The 16,377-nt window shown below is 52.9% G+C and overlaps 1 protein-coding gene across 1 annotated transcript; it reads left to right on the top strand.

Annotated features, from left to right (window-relative positions):
- The first annotated feature begins 817 nt into the window (after positions 1-817).
- CIPC (CLOCK interacting pacemaker) lies at positions 818-15,310 on the top strand. Its single transcript, XM_040975249.1, has 4 exons — positions 818-943; positions 6,269-6,459; positions 8,826-8,995; positions 13,483-15,310. The coding sequence occupies exons 2-4, from the start codon at positions 6,324-6,326 to the stop codon at positions 14,374-14,376; spliced, it is 1,200 nt and encodes a 399-aa protein (XP_040831183.1). The 5' UTR covers positions 818-943; positions 6,269-6,323; the 3' UTR covers positions 14,377-15,310.
- Positions 15,311-16,377: the final 1,067 nt, after the last annotated feature.

Here is a 16,377-nt window from a genome sequence, read left to right as displayed (position 1 = left end):
GGCTGGTGCTGAGAAATGGGGCATTTTCATTTTAATCAGTTTGAGGGACCTGGCGCCACCTCGTCCCACATCCTCCCTTCACCCACCAAGGGCTTCTTAGTGACCTTCGCTGACTCATCGGAACTCCCAGTGACCCCAGACCCTTTCATTTGGCTGTTACTCGTGTGTCCACTCCATGTCACCAGGAGCTGACTAGAAACACTGCATCCTCCGGAAACCCCAACACGGGACAAGATCAATCAGAAATCGAACGAACTTTTTCTCCCTCCCTGGGCCTACGCTTCGTGGAGCACGATCACAAAACTAACCCTGCAACAGGCGTGGCCAAAACGTGACCAGCACTCGGGGAGGTGGGGACCGCCCCATGCCTGCACGCGGCTGCCAGCCTGCCGCTCACAGATGCTGTCAGCAGGCGCCGTGGCCTGGTCCCCAGCCGTACAGAGCGACCAGGCTGTGCATTCTACAGGAGCAAGAGCCCCTGGCTTCTCCTAGAGAATCAGGCTTCCCGCCGTATAGGCTCCAAGCCGGCCTACCCCAAGCTGCTCCAAACCCCGCACCACATTGACATCCACGCCTGCTGAAAGCCGCCGTACAAAATGGCGGCCGGCCGCGGGGAGCCAACCATAGAGACGTCCGCGCGCCGCACAGACAGCGCACTCCTCCCAACGACTTCGCTGGCCGCGCTTTCCGGCGCCAGTGGGAAGCGAGTCCGACTCGAAGGGTCCTTCTAGGAGGGCGGCGCGCCGTCTCTATGGTGCCAGGTCGTCCCAGGCTGGGTCACGTGGCTGGCGAAGGCCGTCGCGAAGGCGGAGGGAGGAGAAAAGGGCGGGTGGCTGAGGGGATAGCCGGCGACCACGGGGTTGTCATGGAGCCGTGGGGCCGGGTTCGCGCATGCGCCAGCTCCCCCGCGGGGCCGGTCTTGGAGCGGCGACCCTGGCCCTAGGTGAGAAAGGGAGGGTTGGGCCCAGGGGGCGGAAGGCGGGGGGATGACGCGACCGGGAGGGGTTGGGCGAGGATCGCGGAGAAAGAGAGGGAGGAGGTAAGGGGAGAGAGAGGAAGGGGAGAGAGGTAGGCTTCAGGGCGAACCGGCACTTCAGGGGTCGCAGCGCCCAGTGGTGGGAGCAGATGGGTGCGTCTCCCACCTACCCTGCCCTGCTCACTTAGTTGGTTTTGCTCTGAGGGGTGGGGTCTGCCAGGGACTTGAGGTCGAGAAGGGGGCCTTGTGCGGGCACAGGGGGTTTGTGTGCGGTCGTGGGACCTACAGCCAGGAGCCACCTGGGCGTCCGGGCGCCGGCCCTGGATGGGCAGGAGTGCCAGGGCCTGAGCTGCAGCCTGCAGTGCCTGGGGCAGCGCCTTGGTAACGCCCAAGGTGCCACTGTTCTGGCTGTCGCCGGGACTCGCTGTCACCAACTTCGCTGCTTATTTCTCCCTGGTGGGTAGCTTGCCAGGCATGGTGAGGTGCCAGAAGTGTGTGTGTGGTGAGGGCAGTGCCAACTAAAGAGTGGGTGGGCTGGAGGGCACCCTGGTCCCAGCCCTTGGGCGCCCAGGCTCCCCGTCGTTTCTCAAGTTCTGGCAGTATGCATTGCCTGGGCGTTTGCCCTGGTCGATGGGTGGTATGCCAATCACAGCACAACTCTAGGGTCTGCCCAGTTCTGCCCTGCTGAGTTGGCAGGCCGGTGGCTGGCTGCCTGGCACAGACGCAGCGTGGGTCGGTGAGAAGAGAGAGTGGGCGCTGTTACAGCGGGATGTGGTGGGGGTGAGGAAGTTGTTGGAGCTGATCTGCCCTTGGGAAGGTGAGAGCCCAGAGCCCACACGTGGGAAATCGTGCGGCACTGGGGCTTTGCAGTTCAGCCAGGCAGTGTACCTGGAAGGGATGATGGATAGAAGAGATTAAGGTAGATGGGAGGGTATTTCTGTTAGGGAAATACATTCTCTCCCAGAATGGAGTTTCGGAATGAGCACACAGACAGAAGATGACTTCAGACACAACCCTTATGACAGTTAACTGAGACCCCTGCCAGGTAGCATATGACAATCTCTGTTCATGGCCTTGTCCCCTGACTGAGCTCTCACCCCACGCTCGTGTCCAGGCAAGCATGTGTCATACACGTGACACCTTTTTAAAGGGACTCGCACTCCCAGGAGCATCGCCAAGCTTCGTGTATCCAGGGAGAGGTCTGAAAGCTGTACTGGATTCTTCTGTTGTCTGTGGCTGGAGCCACGCTGCAGCTAGTGGATTTGTCCCCGAGGTTTCACTTAGTCTAACGGGTTGGTTAGATAGTCTCTTTGCTATGTAAGTTAGATGTGGAGGTGAGCTTGGTGCTTGGAAAGGCAAGATCATGACCTTGAAGTTGTTTGGGTCATTCGGTGTCAGAGTCGGCTACAGATTTATTATTCTGTTGGATTCCTCACGTGGTAATTGTTGGCAGCAGAGCTTGCCACAGTGAAAACAGAACAAAAACCTGGACTTTGAGGAGACCCGCAGACTAGTGTGAAGTGCTGTGGAACACCCCTGAGGCTGTGTATATGGGAGCCCCTGAGTCTGTAGGCACAGTATTGACTGAGCCTGTAGACACAGTATTGACTGAGCCTCTCTGGGGCATCCATCCTAGTGTTTACTGTCCTCGGGAGCAACATTGTTACCTGGACATTCACAAGGGGCCCAGGTGGGGTTGCTCCTGACAGTTTGGGAGCTGAAATCAGTCCCTTGGATGCAGTCAGAATGTTTGGGGAGCAGCAGGCCATGGCCTCCTATCTGTGCCTGTTAGCAGAGATGGCATTGCGGCTAGGAGCTGAGACATCAGTCCATTCCCAGGCACCTGACTTGACTCTGAAATAATATTGAAGAGGGCAGAGCCACGCAGCCTCTACAAGGCTGCAGGGTCTGCAGTTTGCACCTCCCTGGAGTGGAGAACCTCCTATGGAGCCAGGTGCACTGGGGTGGGAGTGGAGTGTGGGAAGGGGCTCCAGGCCACTCCTGCAAGGGGGAGGAACCTGGTAGGGAAGCAGCCCCACTAGCCACTCTCCCCTCCTCCCCACCCCTGACACCAAGTATCTTCTCCTGCTGAAGCATTTGAAAAGCCAGGGCTTTCATATTTCCAATTATCCCACATCCAAAATATCAGTTTAGCATTCCAAAGGAGATTAAACAGTGTTTGTTTCCAACTGTTCAGGATCTAGAGTTTTAGCGTCTGTTCTCTTAACCGATTTCAATATTTTGATTTCCCCATCAGTGTTAACCTGCAAATTTGTGATGAGCCAGAATAAACTGTGTATATTTTTTTCCCTTGTACCTCTGTTGACTACCCTTTAATAACAGTTGCAAGACATTTTTGATAGCTTTGTTATAGGCACTTACTTGATGGGATTGTTTTCATCTAAAATGCCTGTGAAACAATCTGTGATTATAATGGGAAACTTTATTGAGTTCTTTCTGGTTTTCTTTGAGAGACTGAGCCAGGAGACACACACACCTCCCATTTGTTCCTTCACTTCCCGAATGCCTGGGATGGTCAGTGCTCGGCCAGGCTGAAGCCAGAAGCCAGGAATTCCAGCCAGGTCTGCCATGGGGCTGGCAAGGACCCAAGTGCTGATTCTCAGGTGCACATTAGCAGGAAGCCAGGCTTGGGAGTGGAGCTGAGCTGGACCCCGAGCTGTCCAGTATGGGACATGGACGTGCTACCTGGCAGCTTAACCACTCTGCCTGATACTGTCCCTGTCAGTTACTTAGTGCGCTGCACTTGACAGGAGCCGCTTTCCTATTGTAAATGGGCAGTGGAGTCAGGCTTGAATTCGCCTGAATGCCCATCCAAAAGCCACCTGTACCTCCCCTTTGAGGGAAGCCCCTATATGCTCTTGACAGTGTTATTTTAGGAAAATTAACACTGTGCCTGTTTGTTGAGTCTCATACAGAAGGACCCTGATTTAATTAGAGGTTGAGTTTTACGTAGAGCACACCTTTAAGACTGGGCTGACTGTTGCTAAGCGTCCCAGCTGTCAAGGAGAGAGGTGCTGTTCTTACAGAGTGCTCTGCAAGCTGTGACAATGCCATTGCCCCTCTCTGCACGTAGGATTAGGCGTGTCACCTGTGGAAACCCGTCCCCTTGAATGAGTTTGGCCTGGGGCAGAATGAGTCTCGCGTGGAATTGCATTTCCCGTCCTTGCTCATTCAGGTCAACCTGGGTGCCCTTGAGTCCAGTCCTACCATAGGCAGACAAGGAGCAGGAGGCATGCTCAGGGATGCCAGATCATCCTCCTCTGGTTCAGTTTTGCCATCCATCCTCCCTGCAGAGGGAGCTGTTCTCCGCAGTCCCTGCACAGGCCAGATGTTGGGACCCTTGGTGGTGTTCCGGGGGCAAGGCTGCTTTGGCGCGGAGGGCCTTGCGGAAGATCAAGCTGGAGCCAGGATGCGGCTGCGGCTTGAAGGGTGCATGGGCCTCCCTGACACCCTGCCAGGTGTTGCCTCAGCAGCATCCTGACTTTCTGTGCCCTTCCTCCCTGTGCTAGCATCATGCCAGCCTTACAGTTGCCAGTCCTTGGTGATTCAAATATTTATTGAGAGATCTAGAATGCCTTGACCTTTGCCGGCCTTCTGAAGGGCTCTTTTGTCTCACACTCTTAGCCTACACCCGGATCTGTAGACTAGCCAGGTGTCACTGGGGCAAACCTGGCTGACTGCCTACCCAGCATCTCCACTTGGATGACCCACGGTCACCTCAGCCCAGCCACTCCATCCTACCCGACCCCATCCACTCCCTTCTGTACTCTTCCTGGGTCCCCTCGCTCAGTACTTGGTGCCACCATCTCTTCCTCTCTCATACACAATAACCAGCCACATCTGCCAGCCTCCCACCCCACTTATCGTGGCTGCACTGCCACCACCTTAATTCACCTGCACCAGGCTGGTGACATCCAGCCAATCCCAATGCCCCTGGCCTCCTTCCACTCTAGTCTTGGTCCAGAACCCAAGGAATTTTTAAAATGCAAATCTGCTCCTGTCACTGTTTATGGTTAAAATCCTCTCATGACTTTTCCATTGCCTTGAAGTTGGTGGCCAGTGTCTGCCCAGCATGGATCCCAAGACACTGCCTGTCTCTCCTGAGTGGCCTGGTTCACGCCCTCATGGGGCATGCTATGCTCAGCTGTATATGTTGCATGTCCCTTCTCCCTGCAGGTCCCAGCTTCTCCCCTGCAGAGCTCTGGGGAGTTATGTGGGTACGTCTGGTTGGTGTGCATTTTTGTCCATCCTCTCTCAGGCACCAGGAAGGAAGTCCATCCAGGATACTTTGCTCCATACCCACAGCCTGGCACCACACCCGATTGAAGAGTGAGTGCCTGCTGAGTCTTCTCGGTGTGAGTGCAGGTCACATGTCTGGCCCTCAGTCTCCCGCTCTGCAAAATGGGCTAGCAATCAAGGTGACTCTCAGGAGGCTCATGCACAGCAATAAACGGTACTGGTTTCCACTTAGTGCAGGTGTGTTCTGGCCAGCAGAGCCAGTAACATGGACACAGAGAGGGTCTGAGGATGAAGCACCAACAGGAGACCAGGGATGGTGGAAGTCCGTGAAGTCTCCTTTATTGCTCCTTCTCCTCTCCTTAGATACTCTTCCCCCAACATCCTCATTTAGCAGGATATTGGATCAAATGAGTCCAATCCAATTAGTCTAGGTGTTTTTAGCCACTAGCCCAGTTCCTGTCCATCCCAAGGAGCACTAATCAACTCCTTAGCCCACAACACAGGTGTTTTACTATCTGTGACCATGCATGAGAACCAGCCTTGTTTAAGCCAAAAAGGAGCCTGCATATGTTAGGGATTAGTTTTCATCCCATGTATCCAAAGAACTGACAGATTATTCTGAGGAGCTCTGCACTATGGGAGGTAGCCACGGTCCCGAGCCAGCGAGCAGACACCCAGAGAATGGGCCTTTTGGCTCGCTTCCACCTCCTTCCCCAAGGAAGAGGGCCAGTTGATTGGGTTGTGTGCTTCCAAAAGCCTGATCAAATGTGCCTTTGTTAGCCTCTGACAAAGCTCCCACTGAGTCTGGTCCCTGTGCTTCGAATCCCTAATGGAATTAGAGGGCAGTCCGAGGACTGAGTCTCCTTTTGGTTAGAAACCGGTTCTGTTTGGTGAACTTGAAGCCTTTGTCAGTCAAGACCGCCCAGAAAGTCTTTGCTGGGGACAGACTCAGGTTCCTGCCGGGCTCAGCCAGCCTCAGCTGTGTTGCTGTCCCCGCGGTGACTTCTTACACACCGTGGTCATATTTCACAGGGCGGTCCAGATGAGAAGTGCAGCGGTCAGGCTGCCGCCACCAGCCCACTGAACCATGGAGAGGAAGAATCCAGCCCGGGATGGCCCCAGAAGACTCTCGGCCAAACTAGGCAAAGGCCCCGAGGTAAAGAAAGCTGCCCGTCCCCTCGGCATGGCGGCCACCGAGTCAGACAAGGACTCCGGATTTTCAGGTGATCACTGTTGTATCCCGTGTGTGTTGTCATGGGACTGTGTGGGTGTGTGAGAGAGAGGTAAGGATGAATAGCTCTGACCTCCAAAGGTAGGGTGCTCCTCCCGAGCGCCAGGTGCCACCTTCTCCACTTCCACTCTCAGCTTTACGTCTTAAATTCCAGCTCTGGTGAGTGCTTGTGGGAAAAACCGCAGATCTGCAGATTCATATCTCTGTTGTGGCAGATCCTTCTTAAGAACAGTGACACTGTAGGGAAGCGCATACTGTTACTGTGCGGTTGTCACCTTGTGGACGCATTTGAGAACTGCCAGTTAAGATAACCTTTGGTTTTGTTTGTTTTACTAAGAAAGCTTTTCTGTCTTTAAAGATTCCCCCTTCTCCCATGATCCCTTTCTTCTCTTCCCCCAACCCCCTTCTCTACACTTTGTGTTTGAATGTGTGCTTCCCCGCCTGATTGTAAACTTGAGAAGGTAGTAGAGAGAAAGGCCCGACACCAGCCTACTCCACCCCTTCCCTAAAGGCCCAGCCTGCACTTGCCCGGAGCCTTGAGTGTTTGGTGGCAAGACTCTTACTTCCCAGTCTGGGGTTGGTAACTGGATCCTGGTGTCTCGGGGAGCTCAGCCGAGTCAGCACCCTGAGGATGGCTGTACACACACACACACACACACACACACACACACATATACACCCATCCAGTGGAGGAAGATTGACATTTTCCAGACTCCCAGGGCTAATCCATCAATTCTGGCAACTTAGAGATTTATAGTGGGAAGCGTTAACTGCTGGGGCACTACGACTCGCCCAGCCTGAGATGACCGTATTTTCTCCTTGTAAGCATGCTGAATGAGAGGCCAAATTATAAATAGATTACAGCTCAGAGAGCCACAGGGCACTCACTGGAGATTAGAGTAAGAGACATCAGTTGTCCTGGTGCGGCCAGGCCGGTCGAGGGAGGGGCAGGCCAGTCTCCAGCATTTTGGGATTTTCCTGCTCTTGCGTGGTTTCCCAGGCTTACTTTCACATGAAGCTTACTTATGGTGGGTTTTATTTGTTTATGGTTTATTGATTTATTTGAAAGGCAGAATTACAACAGGAGAGGCAGAGATCTTCCATGTACTGGTTCACTCCCCAGATGGCCACCATGGCCACAATTGGAAGCTTGGCACCTGAAACTCCATCTGGATCCCCTCTGGGTGCTAGGACCCAAGCGCTCTGGCCATCTCCCACTGATTTCCCAGGCACATTAGCAGCGAGCTAACCCACTCTCTGATGTGGGTGTGGGTGTCGCAAGAGTCACTTTAATGTCTGTGCCAAATACCCACTGCTTTGAGGCCCTTGGTGGTCAGCAGCTGGGAACAACAGTATCCCGGTTTGCTCCAGCAGATCTCTTAATTCTGTCCATGTTGAGTGGAACTTAAATAAGTCAGCCTTATTTTCTCTGCCTTGGAGAGCACCCACCCGTTGTGCAGGGTCTCCAGCAAGTGCACCCCTGCACTGATGACAACAAAGAAGGTGCTCTTCAGGGCAAAGGGCAGTGACAGAGAAACAGCTAACTTTGAGCTGGAGAAAGTGTTGGGAACTTCCCAGCTGGGACATTCGGGAAGCAGTCATGTGCATTTCCATGGGGATGAGAGTTCTGGGCCTTACGGTTGGCCCTGTATTTTATCTGTGGTGCCCAGAGCCTGCAGAGGCGCCAGTCCTGGCACGGCTCACATAGTTCCTGGAGAACTTGGAGGCCAGGGACTCCCACAGACTGCTACAGACTTGGTGTTGATTTCTTTCTCTTGAGCTCTGATGGTGCTGGCCTTCCTGGGAGAGTTAGAAGGAAAGTGAGGCCATCCTGGGGTAATATTTTGGGGTCAGAGGGATAACTATGGATTTCTTTGTAAAGCTCATGAACGCTGAAGGCCTTTTTAGAAATTCACCAAAGCACCCATCACCAGTGATTCTTTCCACTTCCGGTGGCTCAGCAGCTCCCCAGGAGCCAGGTGAAAAACTCTGGCTTGGGTCCCCAGGCTGGGTAATTTACAAAGAAAGGGGGTTTCTCCAGCGAATGATTCTGCAAGCAGGAAGTCAAAGTGGTGAGGGGCTCATGCTGAATCCGACAGAGCCCACAGCAGGAGTGCGTGCCTGGAAGAGAGGGCATGGAGGGGGCCAAAAACCTTACAAAAGCTACCCATCTCAGGGGAGAAACAGCAGCCCATTCACGAGGGCCCCACCCCCGGCCCACGTGCCTCTCGTAGGAACCACTACCTGTCCACAGCAGGTCACCAAGAGGGGAGGCCTTGGCCTAAGCTAGGCCAGGGGCAAGGTGCACCAAGCTGCCAGCTTGGTCCTCAGAGAGCTGACTGTTGTTCTGCCCTCCAGATGGCAGCTCTGAGTGCCTGAGTTCCGCGGAGCAGATGGAGTCCGAGGACGTGCTGAGTGCCCTGGGCTGGAGCAGAGAAGACAGGCGGAAGCCCAGCTCCAGGCCTGCGAGCCATGCCTTCCCCACACTGTCCCCCATGGTCGTCATGAAAAACGTGCTGGTCAAACAGGTGAGGACACCCGCTGGGGCCTGCACTGTCTGTCAGCAGCCACCAGTACACCACACCAGTACATGCCTTTGGCCTGAGATGAGGATGGCTCCATTCAGCTACTGACCTTGTTCTGGGGGGAGGAGGGGGAGAACCAGGAGTCATCAGCAAGTGCACTCACTTTTGAAACAGTAGACTCCATTACACTATGATTGCCATGTGTCCGCAAGGACCTGGCTTATTTAAAGGACACATACTGAACCCTGTGGTGTCACTTCTGTGGAGCATTCAAGCATGGCAGTGTTTAAGGAAGACAGAGTCTCTTCTTAATTTGAGTTGTCCTAGAAACCTAGATGTGCCAGGACCTTTAATTTTATTTGAGAAGCAGAAAGATAGAGAGCTGCCGCTGGTTTACTCCCCAGATGCCTGCAATAGCTGGGGCTGGGCCGAACTGAAGCCAGGAATCAGGAGCTCACTCCAGATGTCCCAGCTGCTTGGGCCATCACCCTGGGGTGCACCAGCAGCAGGAACATGGGATTGGGAGTAGAACCAGGGCGCCAACCCAGGTACTGTGTTAGAGGATGCGGGTGTTCCAACTGGCATTTCAGCTGCCAGCCCTGACACCTGCCCATGCAGTACTCATTGCAGTGGAGGCAGCTTCCACGTCTCTTCTGTCATGTTCGGAGTGTCTCTTTGTCTTTAGGTGAAAGCCTTGTTGTTAGACAGAGGTCGTTCCGTTGAGGGGTGGCTGTGCCAACTGCATCCACACAACACCATTGCAGGGTTGAAGGATGCCCTACTTGGGCTGTGTTACACAACCGTGCATATTTTGTGATAATTGCCTAGATGGGGAAGAAGATTCAGATGAAAGCCTAATCCAGGTCCCAGTGTCAGGCAAACTTGACTGAGAATTTGAGCAGTCCGAGAGGTAAACAGGATGGATTTAAGCCAAAAAGAGAACATTGCACCCTCACTCCCACTGACACTGCATCCCATGGTACACTGATGGAGGCTACCTCAAGACTGAGGTTTGAAATCTGGCCTTGGCAGCTGATCTTCCCACCTCAGGTTGAAGTTAGAAGGCTGAGGTAGCCATAGCTTCAGGAAAGCTTCAGGCCTGCTATAGCACCTGGTTATTACCGGGAAAGACCAGTGCCTTCAGCAGGGTGGCCTGAGCTCAGCCAGAAGCTCGGCTCCACTGGCTGAAGGGAAAAGGGAACACAGACAAGAAGGTGGACTCCCTGATCCAGCAGACTGCTCACTGCCCGACCTGGACTTCCTCCTGCCGCTCTGGCTCCCTGGTGTGTCTGTGTGTTTCCCTTCTTTGTTGGAGGGGCCAGACATGCTGAGGACAGCCCACAGTGAGGGAGTCAGGAGGTTTTCCCAGCAGAACTGGTTTCTTCAGGATCCAGAACCTGGGGAAGGCCCCTGAGCTCGCTCAGGAGCGGGGCAGGGTGGGGACAGGCTGACTGATGGAGAAGTCTGGGAGGTTCGCTTTGCCTTTTGGATCATGCTTGACCCTGTATGTTCTAAAGTTTGCATAATTGGATGCTTGGAAAAGCCCCTGCAGAGTGGGTGGTACCCTGGCCATTACTGCTGTGGTCTGATTCTGATTCTGCCACTTGCGCACAAGTCACTGGCCACCATGGACTCAAGTTCCCCCATCTTCAACACACTGGCTTTGTATGGAGTGATTCTGAAGACCTGTCCAAACCTCAGATGACTTCAACATGCACAGCATTAGTGCCGTGCTAAGATCTAATCATCACCCTAAGCTTTCTGCCCATTAGGACCATGAGCGCCACCACAGCAGTAGGAAGACCCAGCCAGTAACATCAGCCTGGGGAAGCAGGGCATCAGCTGTTTGCTGGATCTGTTCACCTTGTAGAGCACCCCTTCAAGCCACAGTCCACTTTGGGGAGAACCAGAAGTTTGGCTTCTGACTGAGCCAGGGTAGGCTCATAGTGCTCCTATTTGCAAGATCCCTAGTGTGACCCCCAAAACTTTGGATCTGGGATGTGTTTTCAGGGTGAGGGAGGATGAAATGTGCTCAGGCTGAAGTCTTTCTACTCCATCCCTCAGATTTCTCTGTTCTGAGCTGGTTCTCAGCCTCACACTCTGGAGCTTAGCACAGGTTCCCCTCTAAATGTGACCATGGTCACACAGCTCAGAGGCCCACGGCCACATGGCTCCTTAGCCTGGCCTGCTTGCTTCTGTGTATCCCATAGTACACTGGACTCTGGAGAGCTCCACAGAGGACTCCTGGGGCCTCCTCACCCGTGCCCAGGAGAGGATTCAGAGTTGGCCTCCAGCTCCCAGCCACATAACCCTGAGGTGGCATTTGGCATATGGCGTGCCTGTGTGGGGGAAGAGCCACACATGCACATGGGGATGCTTCTAAGAAAGCAGGCCATCCCTTGTGACTCACGAGGGTGTGCACCTGGACAGCCTTGCTCCATCCATCCCTTTGGGTGGAGCTGAGATGGAGACCAGTAGGCACACCTTTCTTTACTGAGCTGTGTAGTAACGGAAGCGGTTGGTAGAGATTGGCTTTGGACCCAAGCCTGGATCCTGGCTGCTTCACTTGTCCATTGGGACTGGAAGTGAGTTCTCCCAAGGGTGAAGAGACATGATGAGTGCACCATGGCAGGTTGCGGGGTTTGGACCAGTCACCCTTCATGTGATGCCAACTTCTTATTAAAAAAAATTTTTGTTTTATTTGAAAGGCAGAGTTACAGAGAGGAGAGACATATTTATCCACTGGTTTACTTCCCAAATGACCACAGTGACTGGAGCTGAGCTGATCTGAAGCTAGGAGCCAGGAGCTTCTTCTGGGTCTCCCATGTGGATGCAGGGTTCCAAGGCTTTGAGCCATCCTCTGTTGCTTTGCCAGGCCACAAGCAGGGAGCTAGATGGGAAGTGAAGCAGCCAGGACACAAACAAGTACCCATATGTGATGCTGATGCTGTAGGCAGATTATCCTATTATGCCACAGTGCTGGCCCTGATACCAGTTTCTAGTAACTGCAGTCCATGGCAGCTGTGATGACTTTGAATGGGTGTTTGCTTGGTGGGTGTCCCTGCCTTAGAAACCTGTGCCCACAAACTCTTGATAATATGTGATTTTTTAAATCAGAAATTGTCACTTTGGCCACTGCTGTGGCATAGTAGGCTAGGCCTCTGATTGTAACACCAGCATCCCATACAGGTACCAGTTTGAGTCCTGGCTGCTCTACTTCCTATCCAGCTCCCTGCTTATGCCTCAGGAAAGCAGCAGAGGATGGCTCAAGTCTTTGGGTCTCTATATCCACATGGGAAACCCAGAGGAGACTCCTGAGTCCCGTCTTTGGATGGACTCAGCTTCAGCCATTGTGGCCGTTTGGAGGAGTGAACCAGTGGATGGAGAACCTCACTCTCTCTAGCTCTGCCTGTCAAATAAAATTTTCTGTTTTTAACATTTTTTATTTTTAAGGTTTTATTTTATTATTATTTGAAAGACAGATTTTTACAGATAGGGAAGGATAGATAGAGAAGGTCTTCCATTTGCTTGTTCACTCCCCAAATGGCCACAGTGACCAAACTGAGCGGATCCCAAGCCAGGAGCCAGGAGCTTCTTCTGGGTCTCTCACATGGGAACAGGGATCTAAGGACTTCAGCATTCTTTGCTTCTTTCCCAGGCCACAAGTCAGAGAACTAAATGGGAAGTAGAACCAACACTCATTTGAGATACCAGGAGCACAGGGTGGGGAATTAGCCCACTGAGCCACAGCACTGAGCCTCAAACAAAATTTTTTTGAAAAGTATTGTCAGGTAAATGAGATTCCAGGTGTAGGTCAAGGAAGCTAGACTTTGATGCAAAGTCACATCTAATCACCTTGAGATCAGCACATTTGAATTTATACCAGGAAATTGTCACATCCGTTTTTACTACCTCAACAGTGACCTTAACTTTGCCATTTCTTCACATACCTACAATTTTTTTGAAGGTTTATTTATTTATTTGAAAGAGTTATAGAGAAAGAGGGAGAGGGCAGAGTTATAGAGAGGTTTTCCATCTGCTAGTTCGTTCCCCAAATGGCTGCATGGCCAGGGGCTGGGCCAGGACAAAACCTGGACCTCTGTTCGGCTCTCCTACACAGGGACGGGCCCAAGCACTCAGCCATCCTCTACTGCTTTCCCAGGCACCCTAACAGGGAGCTGGATGCCAGCATAACAGGAAGCAGCTTCCTCCCCTGTGCCTTCACAGCAGCCCCTGTTTTTCAGAGTGACAGCACTTGAAGAAAAACAGATGGTTTCTTCATCTTTCCCTTAGGATAAGTTAAAAAAAAAAAGGCGAGTAAGTAATTTTGTGGTATCAAGCCCCTTCTGCAGGCTGTTCTTGACAAGACTGGAAGCCTGTAAGGGTCTGCCTTTGAACTTGTCCTTCCCCTCTGAATGTCTGCTCTGCCTCCGCTGGTGTAGGCTTTGCCTGTCCCTGATGAGTGTGTGTGTCTCTCCCTCTGTCCCCAGGGCAGCAGCTCATCCCAGCTCCAGTCCTGGACAGTGCAGCCCCCCTTCGAGGTCATCTCCGCACAGCCTCAGCTCCTGTTCCTTCATCCTCCCGTCCCGTCTCCCATCAGCCCATGCCACACAGGGGAGAAGAAGGCTGACTCCAGGAACTACTTGCCCATCCTGAATTCTTATACCAAAATAGCCCCCCACCCAGGCAAAAGGGGCCGCTCCCGCAGCCCAGAAGAGAAAAGAGCGCGGGCAGCACAAAAGAAAGTCCACTCCGAGAGCCTGGCCCCCAGCCTGTCTTCCAGGGAGCCAGCCAAGGCTGGCACAGCACCTGCCAGCCCCCTGGCTCCGGCTCCACCCAGCACCAGGCTGGACGAGGACTCTGCTCCACAGGGGGTACCCTCCCTGGTGGCAGGTGGAAGTCCACAGACTCTGCAGCCCATTTCCAGCACCCATGTGGCTAAGGCTCCCAGCCTGACCTTTGCCTCCCCCGCCAGCCCAGTCTGCGCCTCTGACAGCACCCTCCATGGGCTGGAAAGCAGCTCCCCGCTGTCCCCGCTGTCTGCCCACTACAGCTCACCGCTGTGGGCAGCGGAGCAGCTATGCCGCAGCCCCGAGGTCTTCCCAGAGCAGCGGCAGAGCAGACACCGGCGCTTCCACAACACGCTGGTGGTCCTGCACAGGTCTGGCCTGCTAGAGATCACCCTGAAGACCAAGGAGCTAATCCGGCAGAACCAGGCCACGCAGGTGGAACTAGACCAGCTGAAGGAGCAAGCCCAGCTGCTGGTAGAGGCTGCCAAGAGCAGGGCTCCCGAGGCGTGGGCCAAGCTGCAGGCTTCCCTGATGTCTGGGCCTACCCACGCCGGCGGCGACCCAGATGTGTTCTCTGACCATCCAGACATATAGCATGGCCGACCAACTTTGCTGGAGTGGTTCTGTCACCCTCCAACTGGTACCTCCTTCTGCTGCCCAAAGCTTACATAAGCCTGTCTGAACTGAAACTGTCTTGCAGTTCACTCTCGAAGCCACGTGCCCATCCCAGGCCGCTGTCCTCACCTGTTGTCTCCACACAGGTGGCAGACATCTTTGTTCTGCCAGGAACACCACTTACTCACGGTGCCCTTGGCTTCCAGGCGCTTAGCTGGGTCACAGGGTAAGCAGGAGAGATGACTGGGAGTGAGGGCTCTTCTGGTTATCGCCTCCCGGCGTCCCTCCCCATCACTCATGGGGCTTGAGGACAGACATGTGGAATGGGCCCTCCCCTTCAGTGTCTTAGTCACAGAGAACATTAAGAAACAGGGTGTTTGCATTCCACTAGGCACTGCGCCAGCTGGGTAAACCCTAAGATGCCCTGGGCACAGGACACACCTGGGTACAAGCACTTAATCACTAAGGCTTTGTTTTTGTCAACGTGAATGTCAAGGGAGAAAGGGTAATACTATCTAACTCAGACACTTTAATCTCAAGCAGATTCTACTTCAACCTGTATAAGCAAAATAGCTCAGATTTGTAAGACAGGAAATGGGCCCAGGACCATCAGGAAATTGGAGTTGATTAATTCTTCTTTTCTTTTTTTAAACTTAGAGACATGGCCAGCATCTCTTGGTCAAAAGGGGCTGGAAGATTCTGGTAACGTTAGGTCTTTCTTCTGTCTGCTTAGGTAACAGCACAGCCTCCTTTAGGTCTCAAGCTTAAGAGAGCCATTGGTCCCTGAGGATTGTGTAAGTTAACCTGTTGCCTCCCAGGATTTTGTTTATTTCCCCATTTGTTTTTAATGAAAGGAGTGATCATGATGCCTGAAAAACTTGGAATGAAATAAACTTCTGAGGTTACAATAAGAGCACAAGGACTTGGGAGCAGTTCTTCCTGCCTGTTGCCTCTTCCCATCTTCAGTGTTTCGTTCCGCATGTCGCAGCAATGGGGAGTGACGCTGTGGAGTGAGGGTTGCACGTTGGAGTGCAGCCGCAAAGCCAGATATGTGTGTTGGATATGAGAGAGTCATCCTAAAATGGTAAATGTGGGGAGGACATTTCTAAGGGCACTTCTGCTTTCAGCTTTGTCAGACTGGGAACTGAGTTTCAAAGTTAGTAACGTTTCGAGTTTTTAATCCTCACATATAAACTTTTTTTTAAAAAGATTCTATTTTTTATTGGAAAAGCATACTGATACAGAGAGATCTTCCATCTGCTGGTTCACCCCCCGCATTGCCACAATGGCCAGAGATGAGCCGAATGAGGAGCTACTTCCATGTTTCCCATGCGGGTACAGGGTCCTAAGGCTTTCAGCCATCCTCGACTGCTTTCCCAGGCCACAAGCAGGGAGCTGGATGGGAAGTGGAACAGCTGGGACATGAACCAGAGTCTGTATGGGATCCTTGTGCTTGCAAGGGGAGGATTAGCCAATTGAGCCCTCGTGTCGGGCCTGCATATAAACATTTTTCACTATCTTGAAAATCTTTGTTCTCCACAAATCATACTTGGAACTTCTGTTTGATCAGCTTCATCTCTCTGCAAGAAAAGTGTTCTTAAAGTTTCACCCAAACCAGGAACCACCAGTCATGTTCTAACATAACATCAAATTCTAAAATAATTTGCCCAGATTTTGTTTGCAAGCAGGTACAGCTTAAATATGCCCTCTTTAGAAATTAAATGGTTCCATACAAACCTCCCAGCTTCCCCTGTTCAGTACAGAATTAGTCCCCCTTTACCTTCTGGGCAAATTGCAAAAACAAGAACAGGCACATCTGAGAAGACTTCTTAGTGCTGAAGTCTCTCCGGGCTGTGAAGCTGGACGCCCTGCCCCAAGAGGAGCTGTGACACAGGGAAGCCAGGTCTTGGAAGGACAGACCCGTCAAAGCCAGAAGCCTGGCCAGCCAGTGCAAGAACCCCAGAGTCAACCAGCAAGATC

The sequence above is a fragment of the Ochotona curzoniae genome, unplaced genomic scaffold (assembly GCF_017591425.1).
Source record: "Ochotona curzoniae isolate NIBS_2020 unplaced genomic scaffold, NIBS_Ocur_1.0 contig_2688, whole genome shotgun sequence".
Lineage (NCBI taxonomy): Eukaryota > Metazoa > Chordata > Mammalia > Lagomorpha > Ochotonidae > Ochotona > Ochotona curzoniae.
This window is presented reverse-complemented; position numbering and strand designations above follow the sequence as displayed.

What these genes read in the sequence shown, in the direction of transcription:
- CIPC (XM_040975249.1), top strand. Translation starts at nt 6,324, where the DNA reads ATGGAGAGGAAGAATCCAGCCCGGGATGGCCCCAGAAGACTCTCGGCC. An exon ending in CAAGGACTCCGGATTTTCAG is followed by an intron (nt 6,460 to 8,825) that starts GTGATCACTGTT and finishes TCTGCCCTCCAG; the next exon opens with ATGGCAGCTCTGAGTGCCTG. An exon ending in AAAACGTGCTGGTCAAACAG is followed by an intron (nt 8,996 to 13,482) that starts GTGAGGACACCC and finishes CTCTGTCCCCAG; the next exon opens with GGCAGCAGCTCATCCCAGCT.